Below are 24,193 nucleotides of genomic sequence, written 5' to 3'. Positions count from 1 at the left end.
CTACCGGTCTAAGCCAGCAGGGCCTTTCGCTTTCACTTTCTCTCGCGCGGTAGTTGCCGCCCGTGGGCGGAGTACAAGTCCTTCGTGAGACCAAACGCCGGGCTGGCTCGGCCGTCGCTTGCGTGACACGAAACCGGGAATTACTTCTTCTGTAAGATCAGCTTCCGTAGTCCCCGCCGCCTCCGCCTCCGCCTCCATCCCTCTGCCCCAGACAGGTGGCAAACCTAGCGGAAATGGCCACCGAAAGGGAAACGGGGGAATCTGGGAGCTGCTAAACTAGTGGTAGCCACTCTCTGGCCTGGGAGACCAAATCTGGTCCAAAACTAGAGACAGTGTCAGAAAATGGGGGTGGGGGTGTTGATGTGGAAATAAATAAGGCACCTATTGCATGAGTTAACAGACGTAGGTGTGTGGGTTACCTGGGCTACACATGCTCAGCGAGTTAGATGACAGGTTGCCCTTCAGTCACTACTCAGGGTAGACTCACTTGTCCCAAAACAAAAGAGCACACACCTGCCCATTAGTTTCAAATACTAGCAGTCCGTAGACTTGCCTGGCTTGAGAAATATGTGAAAATTAAACATTTCTGCTTCTTTGAGTCCAGACACCGGCGGCAACATGTCCTGGTTATTGTGAGGAAAACTCATTCTGTAGCATGATGGTGGCTCCCTGTCGGGTGGAGAAATCTGAGGGCCTGTTCCAACTGCCAATTAATAACAGTTAAGTTGCACCGACAACTTAAAAAACTAGTCCTGGGTGTAAAAAGTAATCACACTGAAATAATTGAATATGATTGAAATTTATTACATATTTTGAATATTGTCTATAGTTTCAAATATATTGATTTCTAGCACTACACAGAATAAAAATGTGCAGTGCTCTTTGTTGTTTAACACTTCGCAGCTGCCACCTGGGAGAATCAGCTTCATGAAGTGCTGCATATGCACCACAGTGCTTCATTAGTAATCTCCTGACACCCTACTTAACATGCTCCTGTCAAAGTTTGGAGGCTAGTGTAGACACAGCCTCAGAGTGGCAGGGAGCCAGGAGCAGGAGTGCCACTCAGCCTCTGGAAGCTGATGAATTTGATTCAAAGACATGGCACTTCCACCCCAGCCTTCATTCAAACTTGTAAATTTGAACTTGATGCTACATCAGGTGGTTTCAATGATATGATATCGATATTAGTGCTCCCTAAATCAAGCTAATGGTGTTTACAGGGAAGACAGTCACTTGGTACAATCGAACTAACTGCCTTACATTCAAATTTATCTTGTAGTGTAGACATAGCCATACAAAGAATTTACTAATTTTATTATTTCAGTTTATTCATTTACTCAATAACAATACTGAATTGTAAATTTGATCATGATATTTATTTTAACCATCACTTCCTTTTTTGGGTGTGTAGTGTGGCATTTGCCCCACTCGGCACAAAGAGGGCTAAAAAACAGGTCAGAAGAAGCATGTGAAAAGCCAGCCAATGAGGAGACAGCTTTCTGGAGCAGCCAGTCTGGGCCAGGGAAGGCCATGTATAAAGGGCAGCTTAGCAGAGCATAGTCTTTTGCTGACCAGCAAGGGAGGCTTGGCTGGGCTGATCATTGCCAGGGTTAAGGCCTAGATACAGTGGCTGAGCAGGTGCTAGGGCAATGGGTGAGTGATCGGTGGTGCTTGTGTTGCTGTTCAGGAGAGCGTCAAATGCTGCCCAGCTAATAAGCATTGCTCTTAAAGATAGGCTGTGGCCACACTTGGCCAAAACTTTGAAATGGCCATGCTAATGGACAAATTGAAGAATAATAATGAGGTGCTGAACTGAATATTCAGTGCCTCATTAGCATTTGCATGCTGCTGGCTGTGGCACTTTGAAGGTGCCACTTTTGAATGCACGTGGCTACACGGGGGTCCCTTTTGAAAGGACCCTGCACATTTCAAAATCCCCTTATTCCTCTCAGTTGAGAAAGTTTTGGCCAAGTGTGGCCACAGCCATAGGTTTTTTTGTTTCTATTGGGGCACACGTTCACATATGCGTCCTTGCACATAAAAATATATTCCACACACGGGCTATGTCTACACTAGCACCCCCCTTTCCAAAGGGGGATGCTAATGAGACACTTTGGGATATGCTAATGAGGGGCTGTGATCAATATGCAGCACTCATTAGCATAACAGCAGATGTGGCACTTTGAAAGTGCTGCTTTCAATCATGCATGGCTCATCCACACGGGGTCTTTTTCGAAAGGACCCCTCACACTTTTAAATCCCCTTATTCCTGTAACCAAACAGAAATAAGGGGATTTTGAAATATGAGGGGTCCTTTTGAAAAGGACCCCATGCAGATGAGCCGCACGCAATCGAAAGCGGCACTTTCGAAGTTCCATGGCCACCATTCTATTAAAGAGGTGCTGCATATTCATTGCAGCACCTTATTAGCCTATCCCAAAGTTTCTCATTAGCATCCCCCTTTTGAAAGGGGGTGCTAGTATAGAGACAGACATGGATGGAAAAGATTAGAGAGAACTGCTACCACCCTCCTCTGCCCCAGCTGAGCTCAGAGTTCTGCCGGAGCCCAAACATTTGCTCTGCTATTTTTAACCCTGTAGCACAAAGCTTGTGAAGCTGTCAGTTGACCCAGGCTCTGTGACTTGCTGTCATGAGTCTCTTTTTCGCAGAGTAAACATACCATTATATGCAGGGTAATGTCCTGTCACGTAGAACAATTAAATGGATGTACCCCTAACTAAAGAGCTCATGACAATGACTGTAAATTTATTAAAGCTTCAGAAATAACCATTTTAAAACATTAGAAATATTCTATATGCATACAATATTGCTTGCTACAGACCAGAATGGTGCACTTTCCAGATTGGCACAGAACCAAGGCTTTCTGAGAGGGCTATGGGAATTGTAGGCTGTAGCGAGGCATTCCGGGAAGGAGTGCCTGGGGTGCAGGGGAAAGAACCCTTTTCTCAGGGCAGTGAAAGACTGAAACAGTGGGGGGTGTCTGGTTTTTTTTTGCAAGCTGGACTCTAGAAGGAGCTTGGGCAGCAGCTGAAGGTGTATCAGAGAAAGTGTGCGTGTCAAAAGAAATGAGGAGACTAGGAGTGGTGGGTCATATTTATCTTTGACGGCCACAAGACTTTCCTAAGTGCTTTTGAGATGAAAAAAGTGAGTTGTGTCCTGAAGCAAGGCTTGTGAACCACCTAAGAGTGGCTCAACTTCCTGTCAGGCTTTCCACTACAGACAGGTGATTTATTTTGCTGACCAAGGTAGCTGTTGTTGGACCTTTAATACCTCAGAAGGGTGGAGTTCAGTTTGGTTTGAGGGCTAATCCACTGCTACAGAAATGGAAACTAAGGGAGCAGCTGTATCACCAGAAGAGGAGGTAAGAGCTCTGAGACAATATTGTTATATATTTACATACTTCAAGCATATAAAGATACTCCCTGGCATTATCCAGACTGCTACGTATGTGAACACCTAAGAGACTGCAAATATATTTCTGCGTTTTCATAGTATTAACACACTGACTTTATTATTTGTGAAGCACTGTTTTGCAATGAGAAGACAAAGTCCTCCTGCAGCAGCACTGTTAACCACACTCAAAACAAATATGCAGCATGTGGTAAAACTGAACCTAGAAATATATAGTCTGGTAACAAAAGAAAATGTGCCTTTAAAAATATAAAAAGGCTTTAAAAATTGCTGCTTAAGTTCCTTTTGTGAAATTCAGGTTATTTGACATTGTTATTTTCCTATGCTCTGTTTCTCTAAAGCTGGGCAGCTGTCATAGATCAGCTTGTTTTTTTGTTGGTATAGTCAGAAACCATATGTGCCCTTGTAAACATTCACTCTCAATCACCTGTTCTGGTATGTGTTTTTCAATGAAAATAACTTGAAAAGTCACTGTCCCCTATTTCTTGGTGTATAAATGACACTAATATGGGTTCTTTAGTATGAGCATTGGATGATGTGTTGTAGCAATGAGAGAGGTATCTTGGGATCAGGAGGTACAGAGTTGTTTAAAAGCCCTTCTTCATGTATGCAGCATTAAACAATTAATTGTGTTTCTGGTTCTGAATCTGTTACTGCAGGCAAACTCCCATTGCACTAGCTAGCTAATAGGTTTTTAATTACACATGTTGATGTATTTAACACACAAAAAAAAGGCCTTAATTTTGACACTTTCCTTTATTTCTTTTACATTTATTGTAGAGTGCTCTTTATATTACTGTTGTATTGCTAGGAGCCTCACTCATAGACCAGGACATTTTGGTTAGGTTGCACACAAATGCTCAACAAAAAGAGAACTCCGTTGCTGATCTACTGACTATAATACATTTCTTTTACAAGGGGGAAGGGGAGAATCCATTTAAATAACCCTAAATTGTTGATATGTGTTCTTTTAAGACAAAAGGCACAGCTGAGAAGAAAGGTATACAGAAATATGAGTTTTTTTGTCTTTTTCACTTGCAAATAAGTTGCTAGAAAGTTACACAACACAATCTTGTTACCTAGAAAGCCCTTTTGTGTGCCTTAAGGGGTTGATTTTAGCTGCCTTTTCTTATTGAACTGTATTGCAAAAGCAAATGCTTTGTGCTTCTAAGTTAAAGTTTTAGGAAACAGAAGGTGGTCGGGGGAGGAGTGTAGGGAGGGAGAGAAAAAGGAAAGAGAAAAAAATAAGATGGTCAAGGGGCCTGGGAAGGAAACTAGTAACGCTAGCCATCAGTCTGGACACAGCTGTACCTAATGCAGATAATGATGTTAGCTGGTGTGCTTTTTTTTTTTTTTTTTAAATTAAGGCTGCTGCTACACTACCATGGTCACATGGGAGGGGCCATAGTAATGAAACAACTCAAAGCAAGCTAATGAGGCACTGACATGCATGTTCAGCGCAACTTTAGCATAATGGCAGCCATGCGAACAAACATCGATTTTCAGATTGACAGTGAAGATGGGGGCAGCTTCGACATAAGCATCCCACTTCAACATTCCCTTACTCCATTCTAGTTCTGCTCCCCTCAGCCCCAGTTCAACCCCCCCAGCCCACGTTTCTCTGGCTCACCAACCGTCATGCATGTGGCCCCCGTTCAACTCCCGCCCCACATGGCCCCTGTTCAACCCCCCCTCTTCCCCCATGCACAGCACTGGTTCAAACACTCCCCAGCCCAGTTCAAATCCCCCTGGACATGGTTCACTCCCACCCTGTGCAGCTCTGTCTCACCTCCACTGCGCCTGGCTCCAGCTAATCACCCCCTGCACACAGCCCTGGTTCCAGCTCACACACCCCCCGCGCTGGGCTCTGGTTCACCCACCCTGCCCAGCTCTAGGTCACTCCTCTGAAGGGCCACAAGGCTCTGTCTCACCACTCCTTCTTACCCTCCCTGCAGCCCTAACCCACCTCAGGCTTAACCCTTCTGCCCCCATTCCATAGCCCCAAACCACCGCCAGGCTTAACCCTCCCCAACTGCCCCCCAATCCCCAGGATTTACCTTTCAAAAGGAATTCCAGGTACTCCTGCTGCTTCCCTGGCTGCACAACATGCGCCCCATGGGGAAAAAGCAGCCCCCTGACTTACTCAAAATTTGAGTTATGTGAGCTATGTGGGAGCATGGGAGCACAGCCCTCACATAAGTCGAGGGACTACTGTACTGTTGTTGGTAAATAAAGTACTCTGCATACATGTTTGTTTAATATCTAATCATTTTGCTTTAGTGTTATGCATTGCTAGGTATACCTCTCTATTATCTAGAATATTTGAATATCCAGCAACTTCCCAGTCCTGGGTTGTCGGATATGTGAGTTTACTGCACACAAATAACTTCCTGGATTGAATTCTCTCTGAAGCCTTTTAAACAAGTCAATTTTTAACTAGGATTATTTGAGATGTTACCTTTCCATTTAGTGATTAACAATATAAACTGACAAGGCCTTTTCTCTGTAAACCTTTGGGATCCATCTTATGAGAAAATGAAGATAGTTAATTCAGTGCATAACGCTGAGAGCAGAACATGGACTATGGTTTGGAACTGAACTTCCAAGGTAGTAAAATATACATTGATATTTATATCTATACTTATATAGAGATTCAAATATACTTACTGTCACATTCTCTCATGATAAGTAGCACTTCACAAGTAGTGTTGGTGACATTCATTGGAATACTCAGAGCAAGGTACTACTCAAAATGAGAAAGGGTGGCAGAGTCTGATTTTAGGAATTAACCAATTGAGCTCACCTCTCAGTTTCAGTACAAAAGCTTCCTATGTACAGGTGTCAGATGTTGGATGAGTAACCTCACATCTGATTATTCATTATCTCTGTCTGTTGCATTTGGAGTAAACTGTATTAAAACACACATACCATTTTCACCAAGGTGAGTTTTTATGACGGTTTTCTTGAGGTGATTTTGTCCTCAGTCCATATACCACACATTGTTAGGTGCAAAGTCCAATAGGGAAACCTCAGAACAGATGGTCTCATTAACGTTAGGCAGTGCAGGTGTCATTCTTACCTCAGAAATGGCAGGAGGCTAAGCTAAATGGGGGAGAGAGTGTTTCTTTAAAGAGATAGAGAAGTAGAGATTTCTGGAAATTAATCAGGATGATTATCTAGCAAAGTAACTAACATGGACATAGTTCTTATATGTTTTAAGGCACTAGGGTTGATCCTGCACAGGGCAAGTGCAGAGTACAGCCTAGATTAAATGTGCTGAACTAAATAGGGCATGCAGGAGGCTCTGACTCTGCAGTGTCACCGAATTGCTTAAAGAGCAAACAATTAAATAGTCACCTTTGAAGGTGAGGGGGTAGGTCCTCACAGTTGTTGTTGGTCTGAAGAAGTGGGTCTGTCCCACAAAAGCTCACCTAATAAACTACTTTGCTAGTCTTTAAAGTGCTACTTGACTGCTTTTTGTTTTGATTCTGTTGCAATGGATGACTTCAATAGTGAATTGAAATGCATGGTGCTTGGGTTCAGATGTAAATGTCACTTGGCTTTCTTGGTGGTACAGATTTGTTGCTGTAACAAGTTGAGGGTCCTATGTTTTAACTGAAGCCTTGATGAGTCCTTTAAAGCCTTTCATCCAGTATACCTGACACTGTGTTGGATAGTAATCTGTCACTGGCAAGATACTTTGATGGCCTCGCACCTCTCAGGAATGCTGGACTCACATAAAAGAGTAATACAGAGTGAGCATTTTGTAAATAGTGTTCATCCAAAGGTGATAAAAGACAAACACTCCTTATTTTCCTGTGTGAGTTCATCTCAGGCCTTGTCTACACTAGCCCCAGCCATTGCGCTACTTCAGCTACGAAGTTGACATAATCACTGTGTGCATTAAAGTCTGTGGGGACTGTGTTGAGGGGAGAGAAGGAGGGGACGACAAAGACGAAGCCCCACTGGTGCTCTGCACAGAGGGACCACAGCTGATGCTCCATGGCTTCAGCCTGTGGCAAGTAGCCTGCAACCTGAGCCCCACTACCCAGGGCTATAGCCCTTGGACTTTGGCCCTGGGCATTGTGGCTTGGGCTTAAGCAAATCTAAGCCTGCCCTAGTGACCCCATTCAAAGGGGGTCATGACCAATTTTGATGTCTTCACCCTTAGTTGGAGAATAGGTCTAATAAAACTTATTACCTCACCAGCCTCGTCTCTGTCTTACTTTGCAACACTTCTCCTACATGTAACCTTATTTCATAAGACTGCAACTCAAATTGTAAGCCCTACTCTTCTCTTGGCACTAAGTATGGTAGAGTTTTCTGGTTTACTGTTTTAAGTGAAGACTGGATATACTAGCATAGTAGATGTTACAATTAATTTGTGTAGGTACCATAGGGGTAGATGTCACTGTGTTAGACTATTTCTCTTTGTCAGGTACTTAGTTCACCTATATCTCATCCTAGAAAGGACCTGGCCAGGATGACCTGTATTCTGGGTTCCCAGCCATCCTTTTGCCTGTTCTGGCTGGCCTGTCTTTCTGCCCTTCCGCAGTGTTTCTCCATTTAGCAAGAGGAACTTCCCTAGAACTAGGTTCTTTGCATCCTCTCCCTTGACTAATAAATTACCAAAGTGAGCCAAAAACAGTGCTGGTGCCAGGTTCAGAAGTCATCCTATACACCTCTGTGTCTGGTCACTACAGTGGAATGGAAACTCCAGTGTGGATGGCAACAGGACCAGCTAAAGAGCCCACAGAAATTTTTAGTTCGAGCTAAAATATTTTTCTAGGTCCTCTTGCCACATTTGAAAATGCAGTAACCCAGAAAAAAAGTTACCTGGTAACTCTGGCTCCTGCACCAGGTGGATGAAACTTTTAGTGCCTACCTCATGACTGAGGCCCTCCTGGTTAGCCCACAAAAGAGACCCAGGTGGGAACTTGATATGTGTCCACTAAGCAGCTAGCAATGTCCAAGTCACAAACCAGGAGCGGGGAGAGTCCCACTTAGTTACTCCCTTCATGCTCTGCCCCTATATTCCTTTTGCCAAGGGACAGGCAAAGTTGGACCTGATCCTTTACACCCCCACTCATCTTATGGAACCTGGTATCCCTCCCTTATTGGGCTGGAGCTCACTTCTGAAATACAGGAGCACCCTGCAGTATTACCTAGGGGGCAAACCTCTCCTGTTGCCATTCTCTGAGGGAGGGCTGGGGGCTCTGCTGGACGAGGTTGAGACGATAAGGGTGAGTGGTTTCCCTTTAATTTTCCTCCCTCATACTCTTGTCACAATAAGGTAGTGCCCTGAGCAGTGGATGGGAGCCAGCTTGGGTTGCCAACTTCCCAACTGGACAGCGTTAGCAGCAATGATATCCAGTCTGGAAACTTGGCAACTGTAAATCCAGCAGCTTGCTCCTGTGACTATATCAGGCTGCGACAAAGCTGCAGGCACTGTGCAACAACCTGCAGTTCAGTACCCCTAGGGCAGTGCCTGTAAAATGTACCAGCCCAGCCTAGTCTCGTCTCTCTGGGTCTGTTAATCCCCACTCTTTAGATAGGAAATTGAATCACAAAGACTGGGATGCTCTGTGTTTAAAAGTCATAGATGTTGCGATTCAGTGACTGGTCTAACATAGTAGCATGCACACATGAACACGAGAGGATGTTAGGAATAGACTGTAAGCCTTAACTGTAACTTTTCTTGCACCTGTGGCTTTACATCAGACTCTCATCTGAAGGTCCCTTGTGTTGATTAACTTGCCATCTTCACCAAGAGGAGCAAATAACATGCAAATTATTTCACTTCACTCAGTAATCAACCCTTTGTCATCCACTCCACTTTCACAGGCCAAATTTGGTACACAGGAAACACCAGATATCTTGCTTTGAGTTTTTCAATTTAATCCAATTAAAATCTAACCTATACAAATTATGAGGGGGACAACATTTTTATACAAATATTGCACTGGAGAATATGAATTTTTACAACATTGACCAACCTACCCCTTTTCCTACCCGCCCCCCCACCGCCAAAAATAAAATTAAAAAAAAAATGTGAAACTCAATGTTTACATCCTTTAGAGTGTTGGACTTTGGATCAAACCCAAGTTGGATTACATTTTCTTTTAATGGCTTCTAAGACAAAACAAAACCAAGTTAAGCCTGAAAGTAGTGGTATTCATGACATTTCAGTCCCGGGTACATCTTTGAAAATCTAGTAAGAGACCCATTATCGCTTTCTCTTTTCTCATTTAGTTATAAACATTTTTATTTGTACTTATGATCTTCCAGGCTTCTGAGGAATCAGTAGTGTGGTGACAGAATCTTCAGCTGAGATGCATGCTCGAAGTTGGTAACACTTTTTAGTCTATTCTATGTATGAGAAAGCACCCCCAATAAGTTTCATTCAGGAAACTGCAGAAATTAAAGTAACCAAGCTACAAGTCAAACATTGAGTTTATAAGCATGTTTTCAGGAACAGGACACAACCTCTTGCTAAGACAGAGGGTTCCTGACACAGGGAACTCACAGCAAAGCAGCATTTTTACTTTGCTTTCCCAAAAAGTACTTAAGTGTACTTAAGATGGGAGAAAAGTGCCAGATTGAACTCTGGTGACTGTTCCCACAAAGGAACTCTTTAAGCCAGAATCGGTGTACTAATATGTCAAACTCTGACCCAAAGGGTAAACTTTTGAGAGTAAATTCAGTGTCCATGTCTGTTCACTCTTTCACCTCTGCAGCCAGTAAAGGAGGAAACCATTAAGGTAAGCTTTTGTGCAATGTAAACCATCATCCACTAGCAAATTGGGTAATATGAACATTGTAGGGCAGTTTTCAAAAGGTGACAGAACTAGAGCTGTATTTGATCCAACAATTGAGAGGGGGAAAACTGTCTTTTTGTTGTTGTTCTAAAGCGTTCCATACTTCATTTTTTAAAAAGTCTATTTAAATAAGTTAATTTGATAACACTGTATAGCAAGAAAACAGAATGACAGCAGACACATAAAATAGGACAGTGTGCACTGCTTTACTGGGAGGTGGGAGCTCACCCTGCTGGTTGGAATAGAGTGATACAGCTGCAGCATAAAATTGTTTGGAGATTTGCATGCAGAAAAATGGTGATCCACACGAAACTGACAAATGAAAGCTTTGGCTATCCTTGCATTGCATCAGGGTGGTCACAATTGTGCTGGCAGACAAAAAGTTAAAGAAACATTTACATTTAGCACTTAGATACCACTGTATTTTCTTAACACCTTGATGTTTGAAGTAAGATACAGATGATTACAATCAGCTACCAGATCATAGATGTTGCACTTACAATAGGGCTTGACCAGTGGTGTAAAATTCTACCCTTAAACAGGGGAGAAAAATCTAAGGTTTGAGTAAAGCAGTTATTAAACTTGGAGCATGTATCTCATAGGGTACAGGCAGGATCTGTGGCAAATCCCATTTTATTTTTCATTTTGAAAAGGTCTGTATTGCATTAAATACAACTATACTGATTTGGTGGGGATTGAAAACAACTATGATAGAGACTTAAAGAGAGGACCTATTTGTATTAGAGCAGTGCCTAGGGACTTCAGACAAGGATTATAGTTCCTTTATTCTGGGTGTTATGCAAACTTATGGCTGAATCTCCTGTCTAGCAGTAAAATCCATGTAGCGGAGGGAGCAAATCAAGTTTCCCCTCATGAACTACTCTTGAATAGTTTGGCTGAACTCAGCCTCCCAAGAATCATTTTACAAAACCAATGCCAGGGCTGTCCATTGGTGAATGTCCTGTTCTACATGTAGGGTGCCTGTCTTGTATCTTGCCATGCTGATGTGACTCTACTGGATCTGGCTACAACTGCTACAGACTTCCTTTATGAGGGGATTCTTAGTAAGAGGTTTGATCTGCAGAAACGTAAGTCAGTCTCTGGCCAAAAAACTGATCTGATATAAGAGTAACAAGGGAAGACGCAGGACCCAGGTGGACAGATTTGTGGAAAGACTTAAAGTGATCTACATCTTGAGTGAACTATTAAACAGACGAGTGGAGAAGAAAGCTACCACTGCTTCAACCATTTCACTGTCACGGAGGAAAGGAACTGTGGCCTAGGTACAATTAACAAGATGAAATGGAGAAAAAAAAAATCAAAACTGATTATCCTGACAAGACAGCTCTATTAGACCTTCAGGAATTGTTCCCCAAGGAAGAATGAGTAATTTAAAACTAGATTAGAGACAAGGCACATGCTTTGTCCAGCATGAAGAAATCTGCAATAACTGTGGGGTGGAGGGTTTCTAACTGATTAATTTCTCAGAGGCTATAAAACAATTGACTCAAAGTTCTGTCAAAAAAAGAAAATACTGCTTGAAAGACTTTGCAAATATCCATCTTTCTCTAGTAAGCATAACTCCTGCTAGCTTGCACCTCTCCAGAACAGATGCTTACTTTGATTTATTTAAAAAACAACCTATTCCACATTGTGACATTGGTGCAGTTAGCCATAGAATGGGAAGGAATTCTGAATGATCCTGATAGGAGGAAGGGTTGTATTGATGTCTAATATCAATGTTTTCTCTTTATAGAAGGCTGGCTCCCGTTTGTTTTTAAAGGAACTGAGTTTGGGCTTTTCAATGCTTCCTTTAGGTCTGAAATATGCACTGGGTCTTTTTCTCCCTCTTAGCAAAATTCACAGGTAGCTCAAACAATTTCAGCTAAAAGCTTGGATTAGCTTGAAGAAGCCAGCTTGGTACTAATAACCAGAAATAAGTGGTCAAAATATGTCTGTTTCAGGGAATCTCATAAAATTATACTGATTGCTGGAAAACTAATGAGCATGAATCATGTTAAACCAGTGAGACTCTAGCAGTCAGAACAGCAGGTCTGAAAAAAGTTGTTTGGAAAATACTGTGGATTTTGAAAGGAAGGTTTTATCACAGGAGGTAGGATTAATTAGTCCTTTTCTGTTTCTCCCTATCTTTTCAATCAGCCAAAACCCCACTCATTTTAATAGCATGCAAAATTTTCGGAGCAACTAGATGAAAGAAAGAGGGACAAGAATACCATCTTACTAGCCAGTCCGCAAGATGAACACCCAGCTGCTACACTGCATTCATCTTAACAATGAGGCCAGTTCAATCAATAAATACAGTATTCCATTGGAAAGCTGGTAGTCAAGTTCATGTTTATAGATAGCTATGAAACTCCAGAATTCTTTGCTGCAGTTAGATTTTTAAAAGTGCACATTTCTTGAAATTAATCAGAGCAGCTTTGTTTTTGTTTTTGTTTGTTTGGTCTAAGAGGAAAGGATTGGCGGTACTGGAAACCAAAGACCTCCATTCATGAGCCTACTTTCCCCAAATGCTGATTCTGGAAAGTATTTCTGTATGAGGCAGGATTAGCTGGCTCTCTAGCTTCTGCTTAATGCCTAACTATGAGTAATAAGGACTTCTGTGCTCCAGGGACTGAGCTGTTGGAGCTTTGCTCACAGAAAATGGAGAGATATTGCCTTTTTGTTACTTCCATTCCTCTCCTGCAACCCTTCTGCTCCCTTTTAGCCTAGAATTGATCTCCTAGTTTTTCTCTCTGATGCACTGATTAAGTTGATCTAAAAAACATCAGATTATTTTGAATGGTGCAGCTGTAACATTCCCAATGACTCTACTAATCAGTGAAGAAAGTGGGCACTTTATATTTTACTCTGATTTCTGTTCAAGTTCACAACCCCACCCCCCAAAAATAAAGATGGTATAAAGTTGAGGCACAAGTGGTTAAGGGCGAATCTGAACATGATCACTTCCAGCAGCTGCTTCCTGAACTGGTATGTGCCCTGGAGGTAAAGGCTGATCACCTGCAAGATGGTCTTGTGCATTTACAACCGGATGTTCCCCAGCTGTAAAACAATAAGAAAACAGTGTCAGTCTCTTAAGTAAATTGATCTCAAACTGGAGAACCCCCTGAAAGAAAATGACAAAGTCCCAGTGTAGTTATAGCTGCAATATGCTCACTGAAAATAAATGGTCACATTATCAATATTAAGACAATTAGGTTCCATAACAGTATTAACAAGTGTTAGATTATAGGTCAGGCTACCAGTTGCTTCATTCTCAACAAATCTGTTGCTACTGTTATTTTTTCTTTTTCCCCTTGCTGGCCCAACAGTGGGATTGGTGGAATTAGGTCCATTCATGCCCTCCCCTCCCAGATACTACAAAGATGAGTAAAACAGAAGCAGAAACCTTTTAAAGTATAAAGGGTAAGAGGAGTTTCTAGAACAAACTTAGCCCAATGAAGTGGGACTTTTTTGTTTGAACAATACAAAAGTTTACTAGAGTGCTGAAAGAATGTATTAGGGAAATCTGAATGTAGTAAGCACAGGATCCAGAATCTTCAAAGTTGTATGGTACCTTAATTTAATGTAGGTTAAATCTTCTGTACCTGCACTTAGTAGACCAAAGGAATGCCCACTACTAATTACCAACAAAGGGTACCAATTCTGATTATGGATACAAAAGATGCATGTTGGTATCTTGCAAAGCCAAGCATGATGTGTAATTGGACAAAGGTGGAAGTAGCAAATTCACCCAAATTTCTCTTCACTTGATGGAAGACATTTTTAACAAAATCTGGTATTTCTGCTATAGGCGTACAACATGGCTTTCTTAATGTCTCCAAATAAAACTTTTCTGTCACCTGCCTTGACATTTCATAGCATTTGCATGAAACAGAATATAAGCTAGAATAGGGTTAAAGCCTCTTTTTATAAGTACAGTCAGTAGGATCTGATGAAGGACCTACACAAAGCAGACAGAAATTATCTTGAAGATCTCATGGAGGATTGGCGAGATCCCAGTGATGAATGCCACACATAACATCTGCCTTCATAAAGAACAGAAGAGGGCTTGGGAAATTACAGACCAGTCAGCCTAACTTCAGTTCCTGGAAGGATACTGCAATAAATTATTAAACAATCAGTTTGTAGGCCACTAGAGGAAATTAGGATTATGGGAAAAAGCCAACACTGATCTGTCAAGAACAAATCATGCTGAGCCAAATGTGATTTTCTCCTAATATAGGGTTGCTGGCCCAGTAGATGGGGGAGAACAGTAGATGTCATATGTCTTGTTTTTTGGTTTTTTTTTTTTTTTTTGAGTAAGGCTTCGGACACATTTTCATTTGCTCTTCTCAGAAGCAAACTACGGAAATGTGGGCTAGGAAATAAAAAAGGTAGGCACAATACTGACAGACAGTGAACCATTGATACTACTAAGTCTTTCAAACTGGGAGAATGTACCTAGTGGGAGTCTGTTGGTCCTGGGTATATTAATTTAATAATTTGAATGATGGAGTGGGGAGTGTGCTTTATAAAATGCATAGATGACACCAAGCTGGGAGGGGCTACAAGTACTTTAGAGGACCAGATGAGAATTCAAAAGGACCTTGATAAATTGGAGAACTGGTCTGAAATCAACAAGAAGAAATTCAATAAAGACACGTAAAATGCTTGCAAAGACCACATCAAATGCAGAACTATGAAATGTAGAATAAGTGGCTAAGTGGTAGTACCACTGAAAACTATCTGGGGGTTGTTTTGGATCACAAATAGAACCTTAGCTAACAACGTGCTAGTTATGAGAAAAGGGATTTCATTCTGGCGTGTGTTAACATGAGTGCCATCATAGGCAATACGAGGAAAGTGCACAGAGGACCAACCAGCTCCCCTCCTTGCGCTCACCATGAGTGCCATGCTGCTTCTGATGAGTATGGTGGTGCGCCTCCCTCCCCCAGAGCAGAGGGGCCTGAAAGCAGTAGCAGCTTCCTAGCTCATGCTACTTCTGTGAGGGAAGACTCCCTGCACCCACGAGAAGCGGCATGGTGCTTCCCCGGCAAGAGGAGGGTGGGGGCACAGCAAGGGTGGAGGGAGTGCAGGGCATGGGTGGTATTCCCTGCTACAATTCCCATAAGTCACCTCTATCATACATGGGAGGTAATTGTCCTGATCTACTCAGCATCAGCTGCAGTACTGTGTCCAGTTCTGGATGCCACACTTTAAGAAAGATGCAGGTAAGGGGGAGTCCAGAGGAGACCAAAACGTAATATGATGGAAGGCTGAGAAAACCTGACCTGTGAGGAAAACTTTAAAGTACCAGGCATGTTAATCTGGATCAGCTGTGCTGACGTGTGTGTCTGTCTGTCGGTCGGTCAGGGGGCAATTGCCCTGGGGCTCAGTGATTCAAAAGGGCCTAGGGCTCCTGGCTATGACTGCCACAGTAGTGGTGGTGGCCAGGAGCCTCTGGGCCTTTTGAATCATCACTGGAGCCCAGGGCAGTGCACTTCAGAGGGTGCTCAAGGTTGGGGGCAGTCCAGGTAGTGCTGAGGGCTGGCTGAGCTGGTCCCACCCCTTCCAGGAGTGCAAACTGACCTCTCTCTCCATCTTGCCCAGGAGCCCCATTAGGCTGTCAGCTCGCTTGGTCTGGAGAACAGCAGACTGAGTGGGGGGGCCTGAAAACTGGGCCAGAGTCTTCAAAAATGTTAACTGTGGTTATCAAGAGGGTGGTGATTAATTAGCCTCCATGTGCAGTGAAAACAATGAATTGGCTTAATCTGCAGCAAGGAAGAGTTAAAAAGATTTTCCTGAAATGGAACCCAACTATAAATGTTTGTTAAGCACTGGAATATGTTTCCAAGCGAAGCTGTAGAACCCCATCTTTGGAGAATCAGAAAAAATCTACAGTTACAGATGGAAAAAGATTTGTTAGGTCATTTGGCTCACCTCCCTAGCAATGCAAGATTAAAGGGGCAACTTAAGTTTCTGTCTCAGGATACAGTAAAAAAGAGAATTTTAAATTAAGATATGAAGATGGAGTTATCAGTTTTTCTGACCTGGACTCTGAAACCTGATTTTTGACTCTGACACTTGGTATCAACCCTGGCATGGAACTTGATTCTGAAATATTCTGCTTGTGCAGTGCCAGTTTATCCTTCTCTGACTTGTGCTCCTGACTACCCTTGTCCGGATCCTGACACCCTCGCTATTCCTTTTAAATGTCTGATTTGATAGCAAAAGTCTCCATGGCCTGGTTTAGGCAAAGTTAATCAATGATTCATGTATCGGAGCAACATCACATGTGCACATGCATGCACACACAAAAAATGTTCTATCCAAATTACATTAAAAACACCTGACAACATGTATAATTTCCTCTTGGATTATTAGCTATTTCCACACAAAACTGTTTCCCTCTGAAACATTTAGTCCATTGTGTTCATCGTCATGATCCTTTGGAGATTAGATTAATCTGCCCTTTCTGAAACGTGTCACGTTAACAAGGATAAAGTGAACCTTTGATCCATAAAGAGACACGCATAGTAATTTTGTTTAAAATGTTAACTATTGACTGAACTTTATTCCCTAGCATGCCTACAGTCTCAACTCACTATCTCCTCACCTGCCCTTTAATAATGTCAGTTATCAGAACTGGCTGGAACCCTTAGGGCTCTGATCAGATCTTCTCTTTTTCCTCACATTTTCCCTAATTGGAGCCAAGGATATGGCAGATTAAATGCACTGGCTCCATGGTTTTCACCAAATTAATACACACTGGGGTCACACCCACTCCAGTAAGCATTTACAATATATGTAATTGATTTTTGAAGGAAATCTGTTACATGCCATAAATAGGAGAAACTTGGTATAAATGGCTTGTACTTATTCCCAATAATGGTGTAAGCATCCACAAGACATAGGAGTCTGACTTGGTCTAATAGTCAGCAGCATCTTTGACTACACCGTGGAGTTTTACTAAATTGTGGAGGTGGGGTTCTATACTTTGTGTTTGTGTAATCTGTTTGGTCAATTATACTAACTCCAGTGAAGTCAGTAGCATTACTCCAGATTTTCTCCGATGTTTAGAAACACCACCTTTTCTCTACCTTAGCCTTACTTTTCTCTTCTCCCACTAAATACAGTATTTCAACAGAGTGAATGGGAATTCCCTGTTTATGGAGCACATACTCCTAATTTAGAGATAATCATGATAAGTCACAGTGAACAGAATTTTACAGAGACTGTTATGTGTGGAAACAGCGACTGAAGCCAAAATGTCATCTATTGCAGTTACTGGACAGAACATTTTCACTTTGATCTTCACCCTGTTAATGCATAATCAGATTGCATAATACAGACCACAGAGACTTTCTGTGGAAAACAAGACAATGAAAAGAATACTAAGTTGCCACAAAACTCACTTATACAGGTATTTGCATAAAGTACTCAGGAGAGAACCTGTTCTACTTTCTGATAAAGCGGGTCTTTGCCCACAAAAGCTTATGCTCCAAAGTGTCTGTTAGTCTATAAGGTGCCACAGGACTCGTTGTTTTTGAAGACACAGACTAACTCGGTTACCCCTCTGATACTTGTTTCTTTTTCTTGTTTATATGATATGAATAAGCCAGACTTCTCATTTGGAGCGACCTACATGGAAGAGAGAGAGTCTGAGGACACAGGGAGCCAAGCACTCATGAAAAACAGTTAACTGTAACGGCACGAATAGCAAAGCGACAGTTAAGAATTCAGTACAGCATGAAATATATCTCTGAATTACTTTTCTATATATAGGGTTTTGGCACCTTAAGAGTCAGATGGGAAAGGACCATTAGATCATGTAGTCTTATCTCCAGTATCCTCCAACAGTGCCTAGGATCCTGTTCACTAAACCTAACAATGTTATTCCTTTCAAAAGTTCAGGGATCAAAATTATCTCGAAGTTATGCTTGAATTACGGTTACTCACCAAAGTGAGTGGGTTAGCAACTGAACTGCGGCATATTTAAGACTGAACTGTAATCACTGAAGTTGGGTGTCAAGACATTTGAGCATCCTCTGTTAGCTATGCAGCAGCAATTAATCAGAGAACAGCTACTATTCCAAGAGATGTCAGGACCCAGACTAATAAGGCTCCTTGGGGATGAGATACATGCCATACACTGCCTCAGTGTCTACACAGCCCCTCCCATTTGGCAGGAATATGCAAAAGCAGCCAATCAGAAATGCAAATGAGGTATTAATTTAAATATCTTGCACCTCATTTGAATATTTCTGCATAATCTGGCTTCCTGAAGAGTCATTTCCAGAAGCCAAAGCAGCTGTGCGGACAGGGTTCTTTCAAAAGGAAATCCACCTTTCAACAGCACCCTTCTTCCTGAAAAAAAAGCTAGGCAGGGGTTCTTGAACTTTATTGCACCGTAACCTCCTTCTAACAACAAAAAAAATACTATATGACCCCAGATGGGATAGCAGGGACTGAAGCCTGTGTCCCATGGCCTTCAACTCCAGGTGGAGGCACTCAGACTCTGTTTCTCTTCCTGGGGGGCCCAACAAATCCAATGCCAACCCTAGCAACCCCATGAAATTGGGACTGTGATCCAATCTGGTGAGAACTGATGGTCTATGGCCATCTCGATCTCAAAAGGAAAAAAAGATGTTCATCTGGCAGATCACATGGACAAAGGCTCTTCTAATAAGAGGAGATGATCAAACGGTCTTCACTTCACTGGGCAAATAAAAAAATCCAGCATGGATATCTCCTCTGCATGCATATTGTTGTCAGGTATTTAGTGATACATTGATGTGATAACAGCCACTGAACAGATGACATCTTCAGCAGGTGGCTGAAGGGGAAAGGTACTTTCTAGCAATTATAAGCAAACAGATTCACCCAGAAAATCCATGAGGAAATACCCATGGGAAAGAATACCTACAAGGTCAGGGATCAGTGTTTGCTCCCTCCTGGAAGCTACAGTGGGTGAAAACAGCATTAGTACCTGCAGATTTCCACTGCTGACAAACACATTTGGAACATATGGTGAAGCATGAGTACTAGGGTTCTATGTGGTGCAAGGAGACCCCAAAATAACAAACTAGCTCTCTGTGAACACCCCCATCTTTCCTTGGATACTCTGAGACCTTGGATCTCCTACATCTCAAGGCATCTCTGGGGACTCAAAGGCTGCAACACATGCTCACTGTGAAATGAGGCAAATGCTATCATAATGACCCCATAATTGAAATGCTACAAAAATGAACTCCAGTTTCTCCTGGGAAGTTATTTAATCTGATATTTATCAGATTTAATGATATTTTAATAATGTATTTTGAGTAGAAGTGATCGTGAGCACTAATAGGAAAATATTGATGTTTTCTAAAGAAAGATCTGCAACTTTCACTAAAATGGATCACTGCTGAAAAACTATACTTACAATTTCCCCAGAAAGAAAGGAGCTATTATCCCGCTTTTGAAATGAGACCTTAGGATTTAAAAGTTTTTCCATAATATAATGTAAGAGAATTTACATACGTGGCTGGAATTTCAGTTCTCCAGCTGGTCCTGATAAAGGACTTCCTTGCTGTAGCTTCTTCTGTTCCATCTGTTGTACAACCTGGGTGGGGGTGGGAAGAGAAAAAACAAAGTAGGGGTCTGAACTCAGTGGCATCATAATCCCGTGCTTTTGAGAGAACACATACTTGTTATATGTAATAGTCATCAGTGGAAACAAACAGAGGTCAGCTTAACTGGTGTAATCTGGAATCATAGGTTGTATCCTGGTGTAGGAAATGTGAGTTTAAAATTTATCTGCAGCTCATGTGGCTCATACATTCCCCAAAGGGGCAATGATTCCAGAGGTAGTACCTCTCTGCCTTTCTAAAATTCAGTGTCAGGCTCCACAAATGGGAGGACTCCTCCTATTGCAATGATCACACCTGTTGAAGTTCTTGTTTCTGAACCTGTAGTTGATCATGCTGTCTCTGTAGCTCTTCCTTTTGTTTTTGAAGATCTTCTGCCTTCTTCTTGAGTTCATCTTCCTGCTGCAAAATATGTGATTCAAATTCCTTCAGTTCAGTTTCTGTGAAGAGCTGCTGTTGATCCAAAGTCTGCAAGAAAATGTAGAGAATTAAGATTCTTCACACTGGAATCAAAAAAATACAACTTGCAAACAGAAATTAATAATCTTCACAATGCTATGACTACCAGCTGGAGTGTAAAATTTACCAACACAGAAAATGTTGTTTTGACACTTCCAAAAATGTATGGGAACGTAAAGGAATCCATCACTTCCACTTATGAGGCAGTGGCTTGAATCTTGCTCAGAATTTGGGATGTGGTGGAAAAATTCACTTTGGCTTTTTCTAAATAAACTGTTCTACAACCAAGGAAATCCATAGCCAAAATGTTTTTCTGTTTCAACACCTTGTGCAAGCAACAGGCTTTCACATAATCCACATGATGGCAAAAGATCTTTGTAATTTATGTTCTTAACACCTAGATTTTATTTAGGTAATGCCTCTAACCAAAGTATGCAGGCAGGCACCACAGAGGAGTCAAAATGAAAAGTCAGAGACAAACATGTCAGTTAGTTTCGTGATTAGACTGATAGCATGTTCTAGGTGGAACATACTGTATTGTTATTATTACCTCCCAGCTATCTGGCTCCAAAAATTCTTTTTTCTCTGTAGCTTTCAGGAACTCATGTAAAGTTACTAATCGGTCCTTGTTGACATCAATCTAAAGAGAAACAAAATATAACACTTCTTTGGCCAATATAAGAGACTCTGGGGGGTTGGAGGGGCTGAACCTACATTTATAAAGTACAATTAGTCATGCGGTTGTTTTTGCATGTTAAACGAGTCCTACTTTCATTTTCAGTGCAAAAGAGCAACCTTTCTCATGGATCCTTTCTGAAAGCTATCACCATTTCACAAAATTAGTAGGAAAAAAGCAAATGATCTTACATTTGAAAATTTCTAAGATTCCTTGAGAATATTCTGCACAGTCCTAATAAGTTATAAATGAATTAGCAAGAGAACTGACAGATGCATATTCCTGAGAAAATATTCAGAGTTCTTTTTGAGGGCACAGTTTGCTGTCTCTCTCACAGGAATGTCTCACTACGACACTAGTGCAGGATTAGGTTGAATACAGTGTTATGTTTCTGAACTGTCCCCACTGCAAGCCAGGATTCTGAACTCCTCTATGACCTAGATATCTAGGATTCAGTTTTCTTGGCTTTTCACCTCCAACAGATCACACTAAAAGCTGACTGAAAGCTTGCTGTCAATAAGCTTGCTTGTGTAGTCCATCCTAACCCTCCATTTTAGAAGGATGGAATTAAAATAGCAGAAAAAAAAACCCAATAAAACTGTCCCAGAATTCCTCCTTCTGGCTCTCCCTCTAACTAATAGAAGTACAACTTCAATGCCCCCTCAAGCTTTGGGAGCGTAGCTGGGTGTGGAAGTGGTATGGTTTGAGGACACCAGCTCCATATAGCATCATCTCTTCCCACCTGAACACCCATGGGAAATAGCTGCAAGAATGGATGTTGGCATTCATTGCTGTCAGACCCCTTGTGAAGTGGTGGGAGAGCTGGATACATGCAATAAGACATCAGCAAAATTGTTTGGCTTGGAGCTCTTCTGACAGACCTTACAGACAGGCTAATGGAGCAGCACAGAGGCCAGCCCTGCACTGCTCCATGCCCCAGGATTCCCAGATAATATCTGGGAATCCTGGGGCCATCTGTAGAGATGTCCATGCCTACTCCACAGCATGGATTATTCTGGAACTCTAAGTAAGAGGGAACATGGACTTTTCCACGCAATTTTATCCAACATCTTTTTCTGAGAGCAGAGAAGGTATTTCCTGGGATTTCAGCACTGGATACATTGAATTGGTGTATGCGTGTAAAGCTGTACACTGTAAATTGGGCAAAATTTCCCTCTGCTGTACCTGGGCAATCTCGCTGACTTCAGTGGGATTGCACAAGTACAGCAGAGCAGGGTTTGGCCAACTCTGTTAACTTTCAGACCACACCTCATTCATAACATGCTCTCTCATTCTTAGCCTTTCTTCTTCCATTTCCACCATGTCATCCTCTTCATTTTTGGGGTCATACACTTTCTCCAGCTGAAAATAAATGCAAAAAACATTAGCCGGAAGAAAGGGCTGCTTATTCAGAACACAGCACATTTGAGACAATGATGTAAAATGCTGCTTAAAAACAAAGCTTTGCCAATTTGCATGACACACAGCTGAGGCACTTCTGGCTGAACAGCAAATCAGAAGGGAACTGTATTGCTCTAGGTAAAGCAGTAACTTATTTTCACATGATATTTTTAAACAAAGTGTGCTTTTCAGTAGCACAGAGTGAAACCTGTTGTTATTTCATGTGGACTACTGTATTGTCCTCTACATGTGATATATTTTAAATTCATAGAAAAAAATCTAGACCCTGGTTGCTTTAGTACAGATGAGGAGCCCAAATGAATTCAGTGGAACACCAGGACCTGGGCACAAATTTGATGCTGAACCCCATGTCCATTATGAAGTGGTGTCTTTTTTTTTGTGCATACTTTTCTTCTCTTTTCTTTGATCTGCGCTGATTATCCCTAGTTTTGGGGTGGATTTTTCAGGTTATGGTTTTCACTTTAAGAGCTCTGCACTTTAGAATTCACCCTCTGCTTTGGTCCAGAATAGCCTGAACTAGTTAACTCTGAGGGCAAGTTGTCAGGCCCATCTCTCCTCACTGGCTCATGAGTAGTGAGGAGATTCAGGAGGCTGGGTGATAGAACAGGAACAATTTATTTATTTATTTTTAAATTAAGCTGTTAGAAGTGTGTGAGTGGCGTTCTTCACCTGAGAAAAAACATGCAGGAAAGGTGAGAATCTATTTAGTCTACCTGTGCTCAGCAACATGACTCCCGTCACAGTTGTGATTATCCCCATTGTATATATCCTCACAACATCCTGTGAGGTGGACAAGTACTAATGTCTCCCATTTTCATAGAAGAGGGACTAAGGTATTTAGATACCAAACTTCCATTGAAATCCATGGCAGTTAAGCACCTAAAATCTGGGCCCAAGTGACTTTATCCCAGGTCACACAAGAGTCTGTGGCCATGCAAGATATTAAACTGCCCTCTGCCTTAATAGCTAAACCATTTTTTCTCTCCTTCACTGATGTGTTGAATAATTTCAGTGTCAATTTCACTCAGACCTGGGGGTGAATGTTGTTTGTAGTCTAAATCAAAACAGTATAAGCAGCACTGCTAACAGCTGCAACAGCCCCCAACTCTGTGCCCCAGCAGGGACGCGGCCTAGGGCATTCAGCCTGCAGCATCACCCGTACCCTGGTGCTGGCACCTCCCCTCCCCCGTAAGCCCAGCTGTACACAGCCAGAACTGTGGTATAGTGCTACCAGGGCACCCAAAGGGGCCTGGATCTCTCGCCACCATCATGGTACCTAAATGCCAAAGTAGCCCCAGTGTCAGCCAGAACTCCAGATCCCTCTGAAACATGGGGCTGGGGACAACTGTCCCCTTTGCCTTCAGGCCTGAAAATAAGTAAATGTGCATTTAGAAAGGGGTAGGAAGCATCAACAGATTGAATGATCTGAAATGTTCTTTTATTCTTACCTCTTTAGTAAACAGGGCCTCTAATTCTTGCTCATCCAAGAAGCCATCATTATTGACATCTATAAAAGCACAAGAGTTGAAAATATGAATTCAGTAAATACAGAAAATAATGAATGCAGTAGCTCAGTGGGTCAGATAAGCAGATGTCTGCATACAGTATAGAGCAGATTACTACTAAAAATAACTAGGACAAAATCTTAGCCTTATTCATGCTACAAGGCCATCCATTCTTAATTTGAGCATTATGTAGTACTTTAATGGTTGAGCAACTGTCTAGTCTAATTCAAATAAATGTTTATATAGTAT

General features: G+C 42.0%; 1 protein-coding gene across 3 annotated transcripts in view; it reads right to left on the bottom strand.

Annotated features, from left to right (window-relative positions):
* Positions 1–9,198: 9,198 nt before the first annotated feature.
* NUCB2 (nucleobindin 2) overlaps positions 9,199–24,193 on the bottom strand; it is a 52,193-nt gene continuing 37,198 nt past the window's right edge. For 2 of the 3 annotated variants that reach the window (XM_074997739.1, XM_074997738.1), the window contains 6 exons: positions 23,888–23,946; positions 22,287–22,379; positions 20,892–20,981; positions 20,180–20,350; positions 19,776–19,857; positions 12,589–13,313 (listed from right to left, as the gene is read on the bottom strand). In XM_074997739.1, the coding sequence (XP_074853840.1) occupies positions 13,192–13,313; positions 19,776–19,857; positions 20,180–20,350; positions 20,892–20,981; positions 22,287–22,379; positions 23,888–23,946 (617 nt within the window). In that variant the 3' untranslated portion in view covers positions 12,589–13,191. Of the gene's footprint in view, positions 10,506–12,588; positions 13,314–19,775; positions 19,858–20,179; positions 20,351–20,891; positions 20,982–22,286; positions 22,380–23,887; positions 23,947–24,193 lie in introns of those variants that run through there. The other variant, XM_074997740.1, reaches the window with a different exon arrangement.

This window comes from Carettochelys insculpta, chromosome 6 (assembly GCF_033958435.1).
Source record: "Carettochelys insculpta isolate YL-2023 chromosome 6, ASM3395843v1, whole genome shotgun sequence".
NCBI lineage: Eukaryota > Metazoa > Chordata > Testudines > Carettochelyidae > Carettochelys > Carettochelys insculpta.
The sequence above is the reverse complement of the archived record's forward strand: the minus strand, read 5'-3'. Positions and strand labels throughout refer to the sequence as shown.